Source organism: Polyergus mexicanus, unplaced genomic scaffold (genome assembly GCF_030449975.1).
Source record: "Polyergus mexicanus isolate NDT 795.1 unplaced genomic scaffold, iyPolMexi1.0 SCAF_6, whole genome shotgun sequence".
In the NCBI taxonomy this organism is placed as follows: domain Eukaryota; kingdom Metazoa; phylum Arthropoda; class Insecta; order Hymenoptera; family Formicidae; genus Polyergus; species Polyergus mexicanus.
The window spans coordinates 7,596,406-7,609,884 of record NW_027223326.1 but is presented as its reverse complement, the minus strand read 5'-3'; the positions used below and the strand labels follow the sequence as shown (position 1 = coordinate 7,609,884).

The 13,479-nt window shown below is 32.6% G+C and overlaps 2 protein-coding genes across 19 annotated transcripts in view; one reads left to right on the top strand and one right to left on the bottom strand.

The window, feature by feature from the left end:
* The window catches only part of Dnc (phosphodiesterase dunce), a 264,924-nt gene that overhangs the window by 27,064 nt on the left and 224,381 nt on the right, over nt 1–13,479 (bottom strand). For all 18 annotated transcript variants that reach the window (XM_070297096.1, XM_070297085.1, XM_070297090.1 and 15 more), the window contains one exon: nt 13,036–13,148. In XM_070297096.1, the coding sequence (XP_070153197.1) occupies nt 13,036–13,148 (113 nt within the window). The remainder of the gene's footprint in view (nt 1–13,035; nt 13,149–13,479) is intronic.
* On the top strand, nt 2,816–5,564 carry LOC138933907 (dentin sialophosphoprotein-like). The gene is made up of 7 exons (XM_070297116.1): nt 2,816–2,949; nt 3,123–3,230; nt 3,329–3,445; nt 3,580–3,696; nt 3,831–3,947; nt 4,082–4,198; nt 4,333–5,564. Exons 1-7 carry the CDS (start codon nt 2,871–2,873, stop codon nt 4,824–4,826), a joined length of 1,149 nt encoding a protein of 382 aa, XP_070153217.1. The 5' UTR covers nt 2,816–2,870; the 3' UTR covers nt 4,827–5,564.

The following is a 13,479-nucleotide window of genomic DNA, read 5'->3' as shown; positions in this document are numbered from 1 at the left end:
ATAAATGGAAATTGTATCATCGCTTTTGCTTCGATGACAATAATTATAATAATGTTTACACTAAAAATAATATTTACCATTGTTTATTCGCGATAATTAATAACATTAATAAGCTTATGATAATGTTTATCGATTCATCAACGAAGTATTTATGGTATTCCGTTTTATCGAACGCATTATCAAACAAAAACGTTCGCGAAAAAAACACAATTGTACAATAATATAATATATTTTTCGATAAAAATTATAGATGAACGATGAGTGAAAACAGCACCGATTATATTTAATAGTTGTTTAAATGCCAATTGTACAATCGTGTGCCGGATATTAAACTATATAAAAAAGAACTATACTAAATTTATGATTTATGAAAATATTTCGGAAAATTTGCGATTTTATAAAAAAAAAAAAAATATATATATATATATTTTTCTAAGCGCTTTTTTGTTAATAGTACTTTTGTCAATAACAATTTCACTATCGCGTATAGAAATCACAAAGTTACACATAAACATAATATTTAAATTCGTATCATTTATTTAAACTTTAAACGATGATATCATAATCTGCGCACAATATTGAGAAGTCTAAAGTTTACGCTTTTAAAACGCAATTGAATAAGGCTTCTTATATGACAACTCCTAATATGGCTTATTTGTAAAGTAATGATAAATAAGACAGATAAAGATTTTATATAAAATAAACAAGGATATATTTTTATGTTCGATATTCGATTGCAAACGCGCGCGTCGCTCGTTATGTATATAATTAAGCATTACATAGCTAATCATTTCACAACCAAAAAATACGAAAGGCTTGCTTTATATATTCGCAACAAAGCTTCTTACGATACGTTATCATAAGGCGTTATTGTCAGAGCTTACTATCGCTGAACGAATTTCGTTTTATATACAACGGTGATGTAAGAGGCATTTTTTTAACGTCGGGACTGTTTATCAATGTGGCTAAGTTACATGCGCTTATGCTACGTGTATTTGCTCAGTTATAAGAGGCATAATGCATTAGATACACGAACGGGATACATCGGCGACAACGGGATTAGTGGATAGGTGACAACGGAATTAATAACGTGAGACGCCGCAATAATCACAGTTAATAATAAAAGCCGCTGACCTAATGCTTGCATAAAAAAAAACTATATATATATATATATATATATATATATATATATATACATATATGTAAATATTTTTTTAAATCGTTCTTCTATCGCATAGCGGTAGAATTATTCGGTAAGTATTCTAGCGCGTAATCGAATACAATCAAAGTTAATTGAATCTCCCAAATGGCTCGAAATGCTTGTCCGAATTGCTCCCATCTGCATGCAAATGTATGGGATGGTTATGAAATTATTCTACTTTTTTTTTCAGAATTACTAATTCAATCTATGAAAAAGTGTTTAATAAATATATCTCTTTAAAAAGAACGATTATATAGGAATATGACAACTGTGTTGTGTATAAAATAAGTTACACGTAATAAAAAAATCTTTTTGCAAAAAAATTAATCCACTTAGTGTATTCAATTCATTCAAATTAAAGCAAATTATATTTTAACAGAACATTGTTACTTGAAACGCAGTTATTAGAGAGCTCTCATGTTAAAAATAAACTCAAGCTCTCCCTCTCTCTCTCTCTCTATCCTGAGAAAATAAGTTCGTACATGGAGTGCGGCGACGCTAGGCGCCACGTCTCCTGGCGAGACGCCAACATTATGGATGTATCGCAGAGAGAGATGTTTCTCTCTCACAATTTCCCCCTTTTCTAAGTTGGTCAGCGAAGAAATTGACCTCGTGTTTGATTCGCTATTGTCCAGTTTATTTTCAAGGATCATGAAAAAGTCATGAAAGTCCCTGCGTAATTCTTAATCGTCGCAAGTGACGTCTTTGCGACGTCTCAAGATTCTGAAACTGAGATAAAAAATTTTCGCGTAAGCGAAACATTGATGGATGTGTATCTGATAAATTATTCAATATATATATATTTAATTTGTACGTTGGAATTTCTGTAATTTTAATGTATCTTCTTCCCGTAATTTCGCATAATATTTTGTTAATCGAATTTTATATAAAATAATATACAGATCTATTTTGCTTTTTTTTTAACGGTTAACTTATTGGAAAAACGATAGCGACGTTGATAAAAGTTTGAATTGATCCAAACTTCTGAGTTTAAAGTAACATAGAGAGAGGTTGCTGAAAACTGAATTTCTGATTTTTCTATAGTTCACAATTTTCAAAAAGTTGAATTAAAGAGAAACACTATTAAACTAGTTCTCAATCGAGATAATATTTAGTTATAAAACTTAAAATATATTTTATATATCAGAAATATGTACAGAAAAGAGAAACAGATTCACGAAAGAGAGTCTCGTGAATAAATCTGCTCTAATTTTGCAAGAATTATGATCTCTTGCAATTTTTTCAAGATTATTCAATCTCTAGCTGGATAATCTGAACCCACATTATTTATAAAAAGAAAAAACTAAATGCTCGGATAAAAAATATTCTATAAGAAAGGAAAACAAATAAAATAAATATATTCTAAAATTTTGTTCAAACTGAAATCAATTTTTAGTCGTGAACCTTTTGTTGCCAATTTTTGAAATCGCTTTACAAAACTCGGAATTTGTTTGTAGGAAAGAATTGTAAAATCGTACTTCGAATATTTTTGCATGAAACGCGCAAACATAGTATCGTATGTCACGTATACATAATCAAGCGATAGAAGCAAGTAATGGTTTTGCATTATAATTATCGAGATTGTTATAAATGCGTCGAGAATGCGCCGTGGAGTCCATTAGTGCAGCATATTAGTGCGCCAGTGTTTACGTTCGTAATAGCGAAAAAAATGGGGTTACAAGGATACTCGAACATATATATGCTGATCTTCCTATTGAGTGCAATCGCTGTGATCAATGTTCAGTCTGGTAAATTTTCTAAAAATAATAACTGTGCAATATTAATGAAGAATTTTCATTCGGTTTTAAAGATCAGAAAAAAATATAGATTTATTAAATATTATATTTTTTAATAATTATTATTTGTGTAATTTATTTAAAAATTCGATCGCGATTAACACGGTTTTCCATACTTTTTTCAGTGCCAAAAGGACATAGCGGAGAGAATACCAGCGGTCATAAGCATGACGATAATAATAATGTTAGCACTGGCGATAATAAGAGCAAAATTGATACCAATAGTAGCGATGGTGAGGACAAAAGTGATGCAATGAAAAGCAATGAAAATGCTGGTGTTGGCATTAAAATCATTTTTCGCGATTAACACGGTTTTCCATACTTTTTTCAGTGTCAAAAGAACATAGCGGAGAGAATACCAGCGGTCATAAGCATGACGATAGTCATGATAATAATAATGTTAGCACTGGCGATGATAAGAGCAAAGTTGATACCAATAGTAGCGATGGTGAGGACAAAAGTGATACCAGTAGCGATGATGATAATGAAAGTGATATTAGTGCCAACACCAGCAATGAAAATGCTGGTGTTGGCATTAAAATCACTTTTCGCGATTAACACGGTTTTCCATACTTTTTTCAGTGTCAAAAGAACATAGCGGAGAGAATACCAGCGGTCATAAGCATGACGATAGTCATGATAATAATAATGTTAGCACTGGCGATAATAAGAGCAAAATTGATACCAATAGTGGCGATGGTGAGGACAAAAGTGATACCAGTAGCGATGATGATAATGAAAGTGATATTAGTGCCAACACCAGCAATGAAAATGCTGGTGTTGGCATTAAAATCATTTTTCGCGATTAACACGGTTTTCCATACTTTTTTCAGTGTCAAAAGAACATAGCGGAGAGAATACCAGCGGTCATAAGCATGACGATAGTCATGATAATAATAATGTTAGCACTGGCGATAATAAGAGCAAAATTGATACCAATAGTAGCGATGGTGAGGACAAAAGTGATACCAGTAGCGATGATGATAATGAAAGTGATATTAGTGCCAACACCAGCAATGAAAATGCTGGTGTTGGCATTAAAATCACTTTTCGCGATTAACACGGTTTTCCATACTTTTTTCAGTGTCAAAAGAACATAGCGGAGAGAATACCAGCGGTCATAAGCATGACGATAGTCATGATAATAATAATGTTAGCACTGGCGATAATAAGAGCAAAATTGATACCAATAGTGGCGATGGTGAGGACAAAAGTGATACCAGTAGCGATGATGATAATGAAAGTGATATTAGTGCCAACACCAGCAATGAAAATGCTGGTGTTGGCATTAAAATCATTTTTCGCGATTAACACGGTTTTCCATACTTTTTTCAGTGTCAAAAGAACATAGCGGAGAGAATACCAGCGGTCATAAGCATGACGATAGTCATGATAATAATAATGTTAGCACTGGCGATGATAAGAACAAGAGTAATATCGATAGTAACACTGGCGATAATAAGAGCGAAATTGATACCAGTAGTAGCGATGATGAGGACAAAAGTGATACCAGTAGCGATGATGATAATGAAAGTGATCTTAGTGCCAATACCAGCAATGAAAATGGCAAAAATGATACTATTACAGGGAAAGATATCGAATACGATATTATCGTTATAACAGAATGTATCATGCGTACAAGGATCATAGGAACTCTTATAATGCATATTACTCAGCTTACTAAAGTGGTTTTTGTTTTTCTGCCCAGCTTAAGAATTCCAGTTATAAATTATTTCAATAATGTTTGCGCATTTGTAATTAATTTACTGATACAATTCAACGATATGTTACAAGTAATCGTGGAACGTTTGATGCCACTTTTAATTTAATATTCACATAAAGATTTAAAATAATTCAAACCCGTCGAATTATCCATCGGAATGTGTAAAAATTAAACAGTCGAGAGAAATAAATAAATAAATATTCACTTATATTCAACAGCGTTATATTTTAAGTATATCAACACAGCACGAAATAAATTAATTGTAACGATAAAAGATCTGAGGACAAATATAGACGATGCGTAAACTATGATATTTAAAAAGTGTATTTCCCGAAGTATAATTTAAAAAGAAAAAATATTTTTAAGCGCGACACACAATTTATTTCCTACTAAATATATGGAATCATAATTATACGGAATCTTGGCAGTAGTAATAGAACTATTTGGTCAGACAGCACGTAAGTCCTTGCATTCGGGAACTAAAAAAATCGTTATAGCCAGCTATATAAAATAGATAGTGAGACAAGGGAAAATTCCTTCCTCTGTTGACAAATTCATCGAATTCGGCGCAAAATAGAGCGATGTAAATTTGGTTGAGTCATGTAAATGTATTATTCATCAAAGGTATCATCGTTCGGCGAAAACCGAATTTAGCTTACTACTTAAAGTGATCGCGCGTGAATCCGAATATATCACTTATTTCAATTTAAAATTATTAGTATTTTCTGTAGTAAAACATGTATATATATATATATATATATATGTTTTATGTATTTTTGTCCAATATATTGATGCTTTATATTATATGCCACAGATGTACTTTTAATAAAAATATTCCGCAATTAAAGAGAAAATCGTATTTTTTACACATTTGATTATGTTTATTTATCTACTGAGGTATTTTGTATATTATTTTTTGTTATTTACCAATTAATAATCGTCGAAGATATGTACATCTATGTTAATTGATTTGTAAAAATTGCGCTATTTTATGCAAATAGTAGCAAAATAACGAGCGAATTATCTATACTTTATTCATTAGCATACGTAGTTTCGCGATCTTATCCTAAAGTAGCATTTGACAGTTCCATCGACAATGTAAAAAATGCGCACGTGCATTCTCGCATATACATATGACACATATACATATATGCTACGATACACGATTGTTGCCTAGGGAAAATAAATATGCGAATTGTAAACGCGATAGTATGAGAATATATACATAGAAATGAAAACTATGTGACAGCTGATATGACAAATAAGCGATCGAACAAAAGCGATGGTCAAACCGAAACACATCGCACCGATAACATTTCAATTTCGTGTATTATCGAGAATTTTTTTGCTTGCGAAAAATATTACACGTTTCGAAAACTATCCGATATTTCGAAAATCCGATTAGCTCGAAGAAAACATTCCCCGTTAAAGCGACAACAGCCGTGTATTCGCGAAGGGAAAGAGACTGAAAAAGACTGATAGGCTCAATTGGAATACCTTGTTCGATCGGGAGTGAAAGTATGGCGAAAAACAGGTTTCGTCGAGAACATCTTGACGGATTCGCGCACAGCATCGTCTCGGAAATGTATTTCGATAAAATGGAATTTATTTACGTCTAACGATCACGCGTGATACACATGATGCACACGAGTCCGCTCGTTGATACGGGAGCACGAGATCCCTTGAACCTGAGTGAAAGAGGTTAAACGGTCGTGATAACGATTATTTCTCTTCTCGAAAGAATCGATGCTGTTAACGTCACGATCTCTACAAATCACGAAATTATCACTCGGAACGATTTTCCACGCATAATCCTTGACAGTTCCCCTTAAAATTCTACAATCGTCACAATTAAACTGTTCCGAGAATTCAAGTTTCGGATAAAGTCGATGAACGATAAGGCATATTGTACTGATAATTTAATTGTACGCGAATTATACGGCTGTTATCTCTACTCCTTAGATCACTGGATGCTAGTTGTTCTTTTCCGTAATCGAGAGACTCTTTGCGTTCGAGCGACATTAAACGACAAATAAAAACGAGCGAGACTCTTTACGCAACGAATCATGAGCGACGCTAATTGGTTCCAAAAGGCAGAAGAGTCTTCTTTGTGAAAAGTTTCACGGACAAGATTGGGTGCGAAAACGCGAGTAAATGTTTGCCACGGGTATTTCGAAAATAAAGAAGGTGAATTAATACTAGGCTGCGATCGTTCGATCCGATGGAAAATCTTCTATTTTACCCTCCCGTTCGCGTTACAAGGCATTCCTGCGATACTCATAACACAGCGGATTTTTTTAATAACGGAATTCCCGTTGTAAACTCTATAATGAAATAATATAAAATAATAAAAGTGTGGATAACAAGGTGGAATAATATTTTATAAAATAAAAATACCATTCTCTCATTAACGTATTAAACAATTTATTGAATAAAAAATAAGACGAATAGATTAAAATAAAAAATTAATAAAATAATAAAAATTAAAAAATTTTTCACAACATTATAATCAAATTGAAAGAAGGAGGAAAACAATATTGTATTTATTTGTAATATTTATCGCAAAATATCGTAATTCCAATGTTTTGCAAACATACATATTTATTGAAACAGGTGTTCCAATCATATCCGCGTTAAATGATGGCATCATTATTAATACATATCTGTTATCGCGCGTATTGTGCATTGAGACCACATATATATATATTTATATATATATACCAATCGGTTTATTCGCACCAAGCCTAACGGTGAGGTCACGGAGTCCTCGTCGTCGATGTAGGTTAATTAATTCAAAATATCGATTTTCTTTGAGGAGCAACCGACGCTCACAAGGGCATCCTTCGGATCAGTGCCGTTGGCTATCTTTTTTTTTTTCGTGAAAAGTTTTGCTACGTTCGATTAATTTAATTAGAATTACATGAAAAATCCATGAAGATTTGTATATAAAATCATCCTCTTTTTTTTAAAAAAAAAAAGACCCGACAATTTCAAAGCATTCAGATATGTTGAATTAATATATAATAAAAAGCATTTTTATGTCAACCTTCCAATACAATTGCCATCAAACGGGGGGTAACTTTACGAGCGCTTTTCTAAAAGATACGTTATTACGAATATACGATCGTATGCGATAAATGTAAATTGCAGAATTTCATGAAATCGCTAAATTTGAGGAAACGAGAGGATAGTAAAATACAGATACGCGAAATCCACGAAATCGCTATTTTCTGATTGGTCGACGGACGCTTACTTGCTGATCTCGAAGCTGCACGTGTGCCAAGTGTATGAAAACAAACATAGTCCACTCGAGACGCATAAATAAATCGATATAAATCTGCTCGAGAGAATATATTTTAGCGCGCGGTGCATAAATGGTCTTTTGAGCTACGATCTTAACGATCTTCTGACGAATATGCAAGTAGTGTCAATTAAAAATGTTTTTCTCTTCCTTTTCTTTTAATAAATTAATGCGGGATATAAAAGAAAAATGATAAAATTTTTAATTATAAGCATAATTTTTTTCATATATATTTTTAACTGTATCCCGATATTAGAAAAGACAAGGTGATTTATTTTTAAAACGCTTACAACGTTCGCGAGATGGGAAAGATCCCGCCCCGTTCACGCACAATGGAATGAATTACGGCTGAGATGATCTTGTCAGTTTCAATGGAATCGATGGATTTACACGCGAACGCTTCACAATTGAATCGATCCCGGCGAGAAATCGGCCTCTATGCGTAATCAACGCGCAGCCTCGACAGTTTGATCACGCGCGCCACGCTTTACCCGATATAAATCTGAAACCCTGATAGATATTGAATTTATCGCGTCCGCGTTCTCGTCTGCGAAACAAACGCATTTGGACGAATTCTTGATAAATACGAGGCGCTTCGCGAGGGTGGTAATGGGTTCATTCGTTCGCCGCAGATAGATACGTTAGAAAAATTCGCAGCTCTCTGCTTTCGAGGGAAAAAGCGCGACCATATATCCTATAACGTCACGTAGTCGGATCAAGGTAGTGCATTTATGGAACGAAATACGTGACCTAGCGGATTAAATGAAACGAATGCAGGAGACGAGAGACAGCGCCGGAAGCTCAAAAACGAATGTATCAATTTGAGAGAAGATCTGTTATTTTTTGATCAAAATTTAAAAAGAATTGTTGAATTTCTAGAATGAAAGATTGATAGAGAAAGAAATTGTTTACACGTTTTATATAGGATATAATTCCCTTAGGATGTTATAAAATAAAAAAGCTACAAAAGTAAGAATTCAAAACTACTGACCATAACTAAAAAATTAATAGTATAGTTTATAAAAGAGTAACATATAAAAAAACAGAAATTTATTTTAAACTAATTTGAATAGATGAATTATAAAGAGTCATACTTTTTTTTTTTTTTTTTTTTTTTTTGAGAGGGGGGATTTGTGCGATGATACAAAAGTTTATCTAAAATATATAAAAGTAATGTAATTATAAATCTTTAAGCAAATTATTAATATTAATAAATATGTATTATATAAATACATAATACATAATAAATATATATTACATAAATCTTAGTTATATATTTCCTCTTTTATGATAATGATTAAAGTAATTCTACATGAAGTAATTTTCTCCATAGAACATATTCTTTCTATTTATATAATTCAACTTTCACGACAATATTTAACTTTCGCCGAAACTTACTTTACTCCGAATAAAGTGCAATTTTAATTCCAACGCTTTTTTAGTCGGTGAAATAAATCTTCACGTCATGAAAAAAAAATAATAGGCAACGTGACTTTGTGACAGTGCTGATTCTCGTTAAGCTTGAACGTCAAATTAAAACCGAGATAGGATTTTAAAGTCAGTTACGAGTTAACTTTTCGCTCGTTTAGACTTGTTGGTTATTTATTTCTAAAAATTAAATAAATATTTAACATGAGTCACATGCGTGATTCTGAGACTGTGATTCAATTTCTAAATAAAATTTCCAAGTGATAACGTAACTGATTCACACAATCTCAGAATAATTCATATATCATAGAATACAACACACGAAACATGATTGAAATAAGTTCTCAAAATCATTATTAGCTTTTTTGTTATTGCCTATTAATAAAATGTTTAACATTTTTGCTAAAAGCATTTGGACATACATGTATAATAAAAATTTTCTTCATTAAGATGACAACGCACATATAGACAATTAACAGAAAGAGAATTTGTTTTTCAATTTTATTTTTAAAGAATTTTCTAATTTTTAAATATATATATCTTTTAAAGAATTAATTCCAATTTTAAATAATGTATTATTTACAAGGAAATACAAGCTCTATTTCTCTCTCTCTCTCTCTCTCTCTCTCTCTGATAATGATTGCGTTAATTATCAATGCGCGTCTAGACTTTTCCTTTTACTAAACTGACGTATGTACGTGTCATTTTGCTTTCAGCACACATTCACGTGAACGTCACTTTGACGAACAAGGAGCATCAATATTCTTACGTATGTCACGTACGCTCGGAACAAAAGGATGACGTTTCTTTCATCAGGGAAAAGAAAGTGACTATAAAGAGTTGACGTGATGTCATGTAATCATGCATGTTACTTCGAACTATGAACGCGAAATCGGTCAAAATCATGTAACAATTAGGTGAGAATAATAAACATAAGGTGAGAATAAGCATGAGATATTTGGACCGCAGTACAGGAAGAGAAAAAGTGTTTCAATTATACGATTACAACAGCGTAGGAAGAAGATGCATTTTATTTCTGCGCATATAGAAAAACGAGTCTGTGAATCACGCGTCTAATGACTCGAATTACTTTATCGAGAAAGTAATAATAAAAAAATGCCTACTGTAAGAGAGATAAACAATAAAAATTGTAAAACATAAAAAAAAAAGACTTTTAATTTACATTAAGAAGAATCGCGTCATTATTTTTTATTATTTCTCTAAAGATGCTAAATAACAGATAAATATTTCTTTCTGTTTTCCAGTATTTTTCTTTCTAATAATAAAACAAGATATTTTTGCGTAAAATTAATGCACGGGTTGATTCTTCATTCGCTTCATACGCTTACGATCGAGTATGTAATTCGTATAACGAGTCTGAAAAGAAGATTATGAAACTCGGTATTTTAATACCTTGTCGCGCAAATAACGGCAAGCTACAAAGAGGAACGGAAAATTCATTTAGTCTCACAATGACAATTAAGCGAGTTATGCGAAAGACGCATAGTCTTTAATAATTTCCATGTCAAGGATGATGGTTATTTTACGGAGAAATAAGATTTTTGCGCTTACGTTATCATTATCCTTGTTACGCTAAATTTTTATATTATGTTCAGCAAAAATATAAGAAATATCGAAATCACTTTAGAATGATAGATATTGTAATACACAGATATGCAGTGTTTATACAGCTTTTTATATTACATTTTGATCTCTTTTAAAGCTCTAATTTTTTTTATTTTTTTTTTATTTTCTTTGAATGGGAACAAATCTTTTAAAAGGAATTCGGGTTAATTAAACACTTACACGTTGAGCTACACGTGGCGCTTTCCGGTCAATCAAAAAGGAAGCGAGAAAAAAAAATATATATCTATTCAACGCTGGCGAAAGAAAATAAAACTGCGCCACCGGAAAGTGCAAAAGGCAAAGAACGTTTTTACACGGGGCCCAAGAGGGTAAACCGAACAGATTTGCTTTCGTAAAATTACGACGTTACGTTCGCTTCAAAATTTTAATAACCGACATTTTTATCTAACTATCTTCAAAGAAGTTTAATTACCGTATACGCGCGCTGCACCTTGGCGGACAGGTTACTCCACAAGCAATCTAAAAAAACATCTTTCCAGAAAGTTTACAAGAGTGTTCGCGCAGGAAACTATTAAGAGCAAGATTCTTTGCGCTTATTAAATCCTTGCGCATGACACGCATGACGTATAAAAAGAATTAAACTCAATTGGAGCACGTCAAACCTAGCAATAAATATCCCAAGCGCATGAAAGAATATTAATATTCACGCGAAGGTTGACTTTTCCAGCTTATGCGGGATAAATGAGAAAAGTCTTCGTGCCAAGTCTTCGTGAAATTTTGTTTCGCTCGTCGGAAAGTTTTCGGAGCCTTATATAAGGTTTCTCGATAAAGTCTCAAGCCTAAAAAAAAAACAAAAAAAAACGAGAAGAACAATCCCCATCTTCCATCTTTATTCGCTCAACTTTTAATCTTTTTCGCCAATCCGTCGTACTATCCGCCATCGTGATTTGCGCATCGTAAATGTAAAATTACGATTTTTCTCGTATCACAAAGAGGATTCTGTTCTCGCGCCAACTTCGCCGATGCGGAAATTGAAAATTCCCGCGACCGGAATATAAACGATTAACGACCGTCGAGGAAATTGCACGGTTTGGATTGTCGAGAGTGTCATGGAGAAACGATTGTTTCTGCCCAGGTATGATGAGTGTCCGCTATCCGTCGGCAAATAAATATTATAGTCGAGTTTAACGCGTAAGCGGATCGTAATTCTTTGATATGTGTTTGTTTGATGCTTGCACTTCGGGATTTCCCGAGTAAACAAATAATCTCTTTACGGTCACGGTTTGGCTCCGATCTTAGCGATTGTGTAATTCCCGCAGACATGCAGCTGTTCGTGTAATCGAACAATTTTATATTGTCAATCCTGGGCGAATTCAGCATTGATTTACGTGCAAAAAAAAAAAAAAAAAAAAATTCTTCTACTTAATCTCATATCGCCAGGGTAGAGATTATTAAATAAATCGCTAGAGTGACTATATAATGTAAAATTCACTTATTAATATAAATATTTTATATTTATCCATGTGATAAGTCATGTATGCGAAAATAAATAAAAAATACATAGTATAAACATTTTACATTAACTACTTTCACAAAAATAACATTAGATATATTTTTTTAAATTATTTAAATTTCAAATATATAATTTTCAGACAAAACAGAATAAATGTCTGGCATTCTATAAAATGTAATTTTTAATTTACATTTATGTTACGGTACTGTTTCTTTCTCTCACTCTCATTGAATTTATTTAAAGATACAGAGGATACGATTTATTCCAAAAATGTAGCGACCTTTATGAATTGAACTCACTTTCGTATGATTTTTTTCTGCTTAAAATCATTTGAATAATACATTCCTAAGGATTTCTCACGAGATTTCGTGCGCGAGTATAACGGGATAGAGAATCTCTTTGAAAGATGTACGAAAAATCAAGTATTGAGAAAATACGAGAAAGTATAGAGAGGGAAGAAATATATATAAGCTTATAAAGTCGTACCTTCAGGGATGCCATGTCGGACACGGATCGATGCGTCTGAATGGTCTCCAACTGATCTAAGCACCAGTCTAGTTCCTCTATCGTTTCAACAGCCAGTTTCATAAAGGGCTCCTCTGAAAAATCCGGAAAAGCAAATTTAATATACTATAAAAGTGCTTGTACCGGCAAGTAACAAGTCAACATTCAAAAATGTTATCCCCGCCAATGTGGCTGTGAGTTTAGTCGATTTTGAAAAAATATCTTGAAACCTTTGATCATTTGTTTTCTCAGAATTTCATAAAATTCTTTAAAAATGAGTTAAAAATGTGAGAAATATTTCTAAGCGCTCTCTCATTCTTTTTGCGAAATATCTGACAGTTTGGAAAATAAATATTGATATTTTAGTAACAAAAAAAACGCGCGTAGTTCACAAAAAAATAGCTAGAAATATTAATAACAAATGCG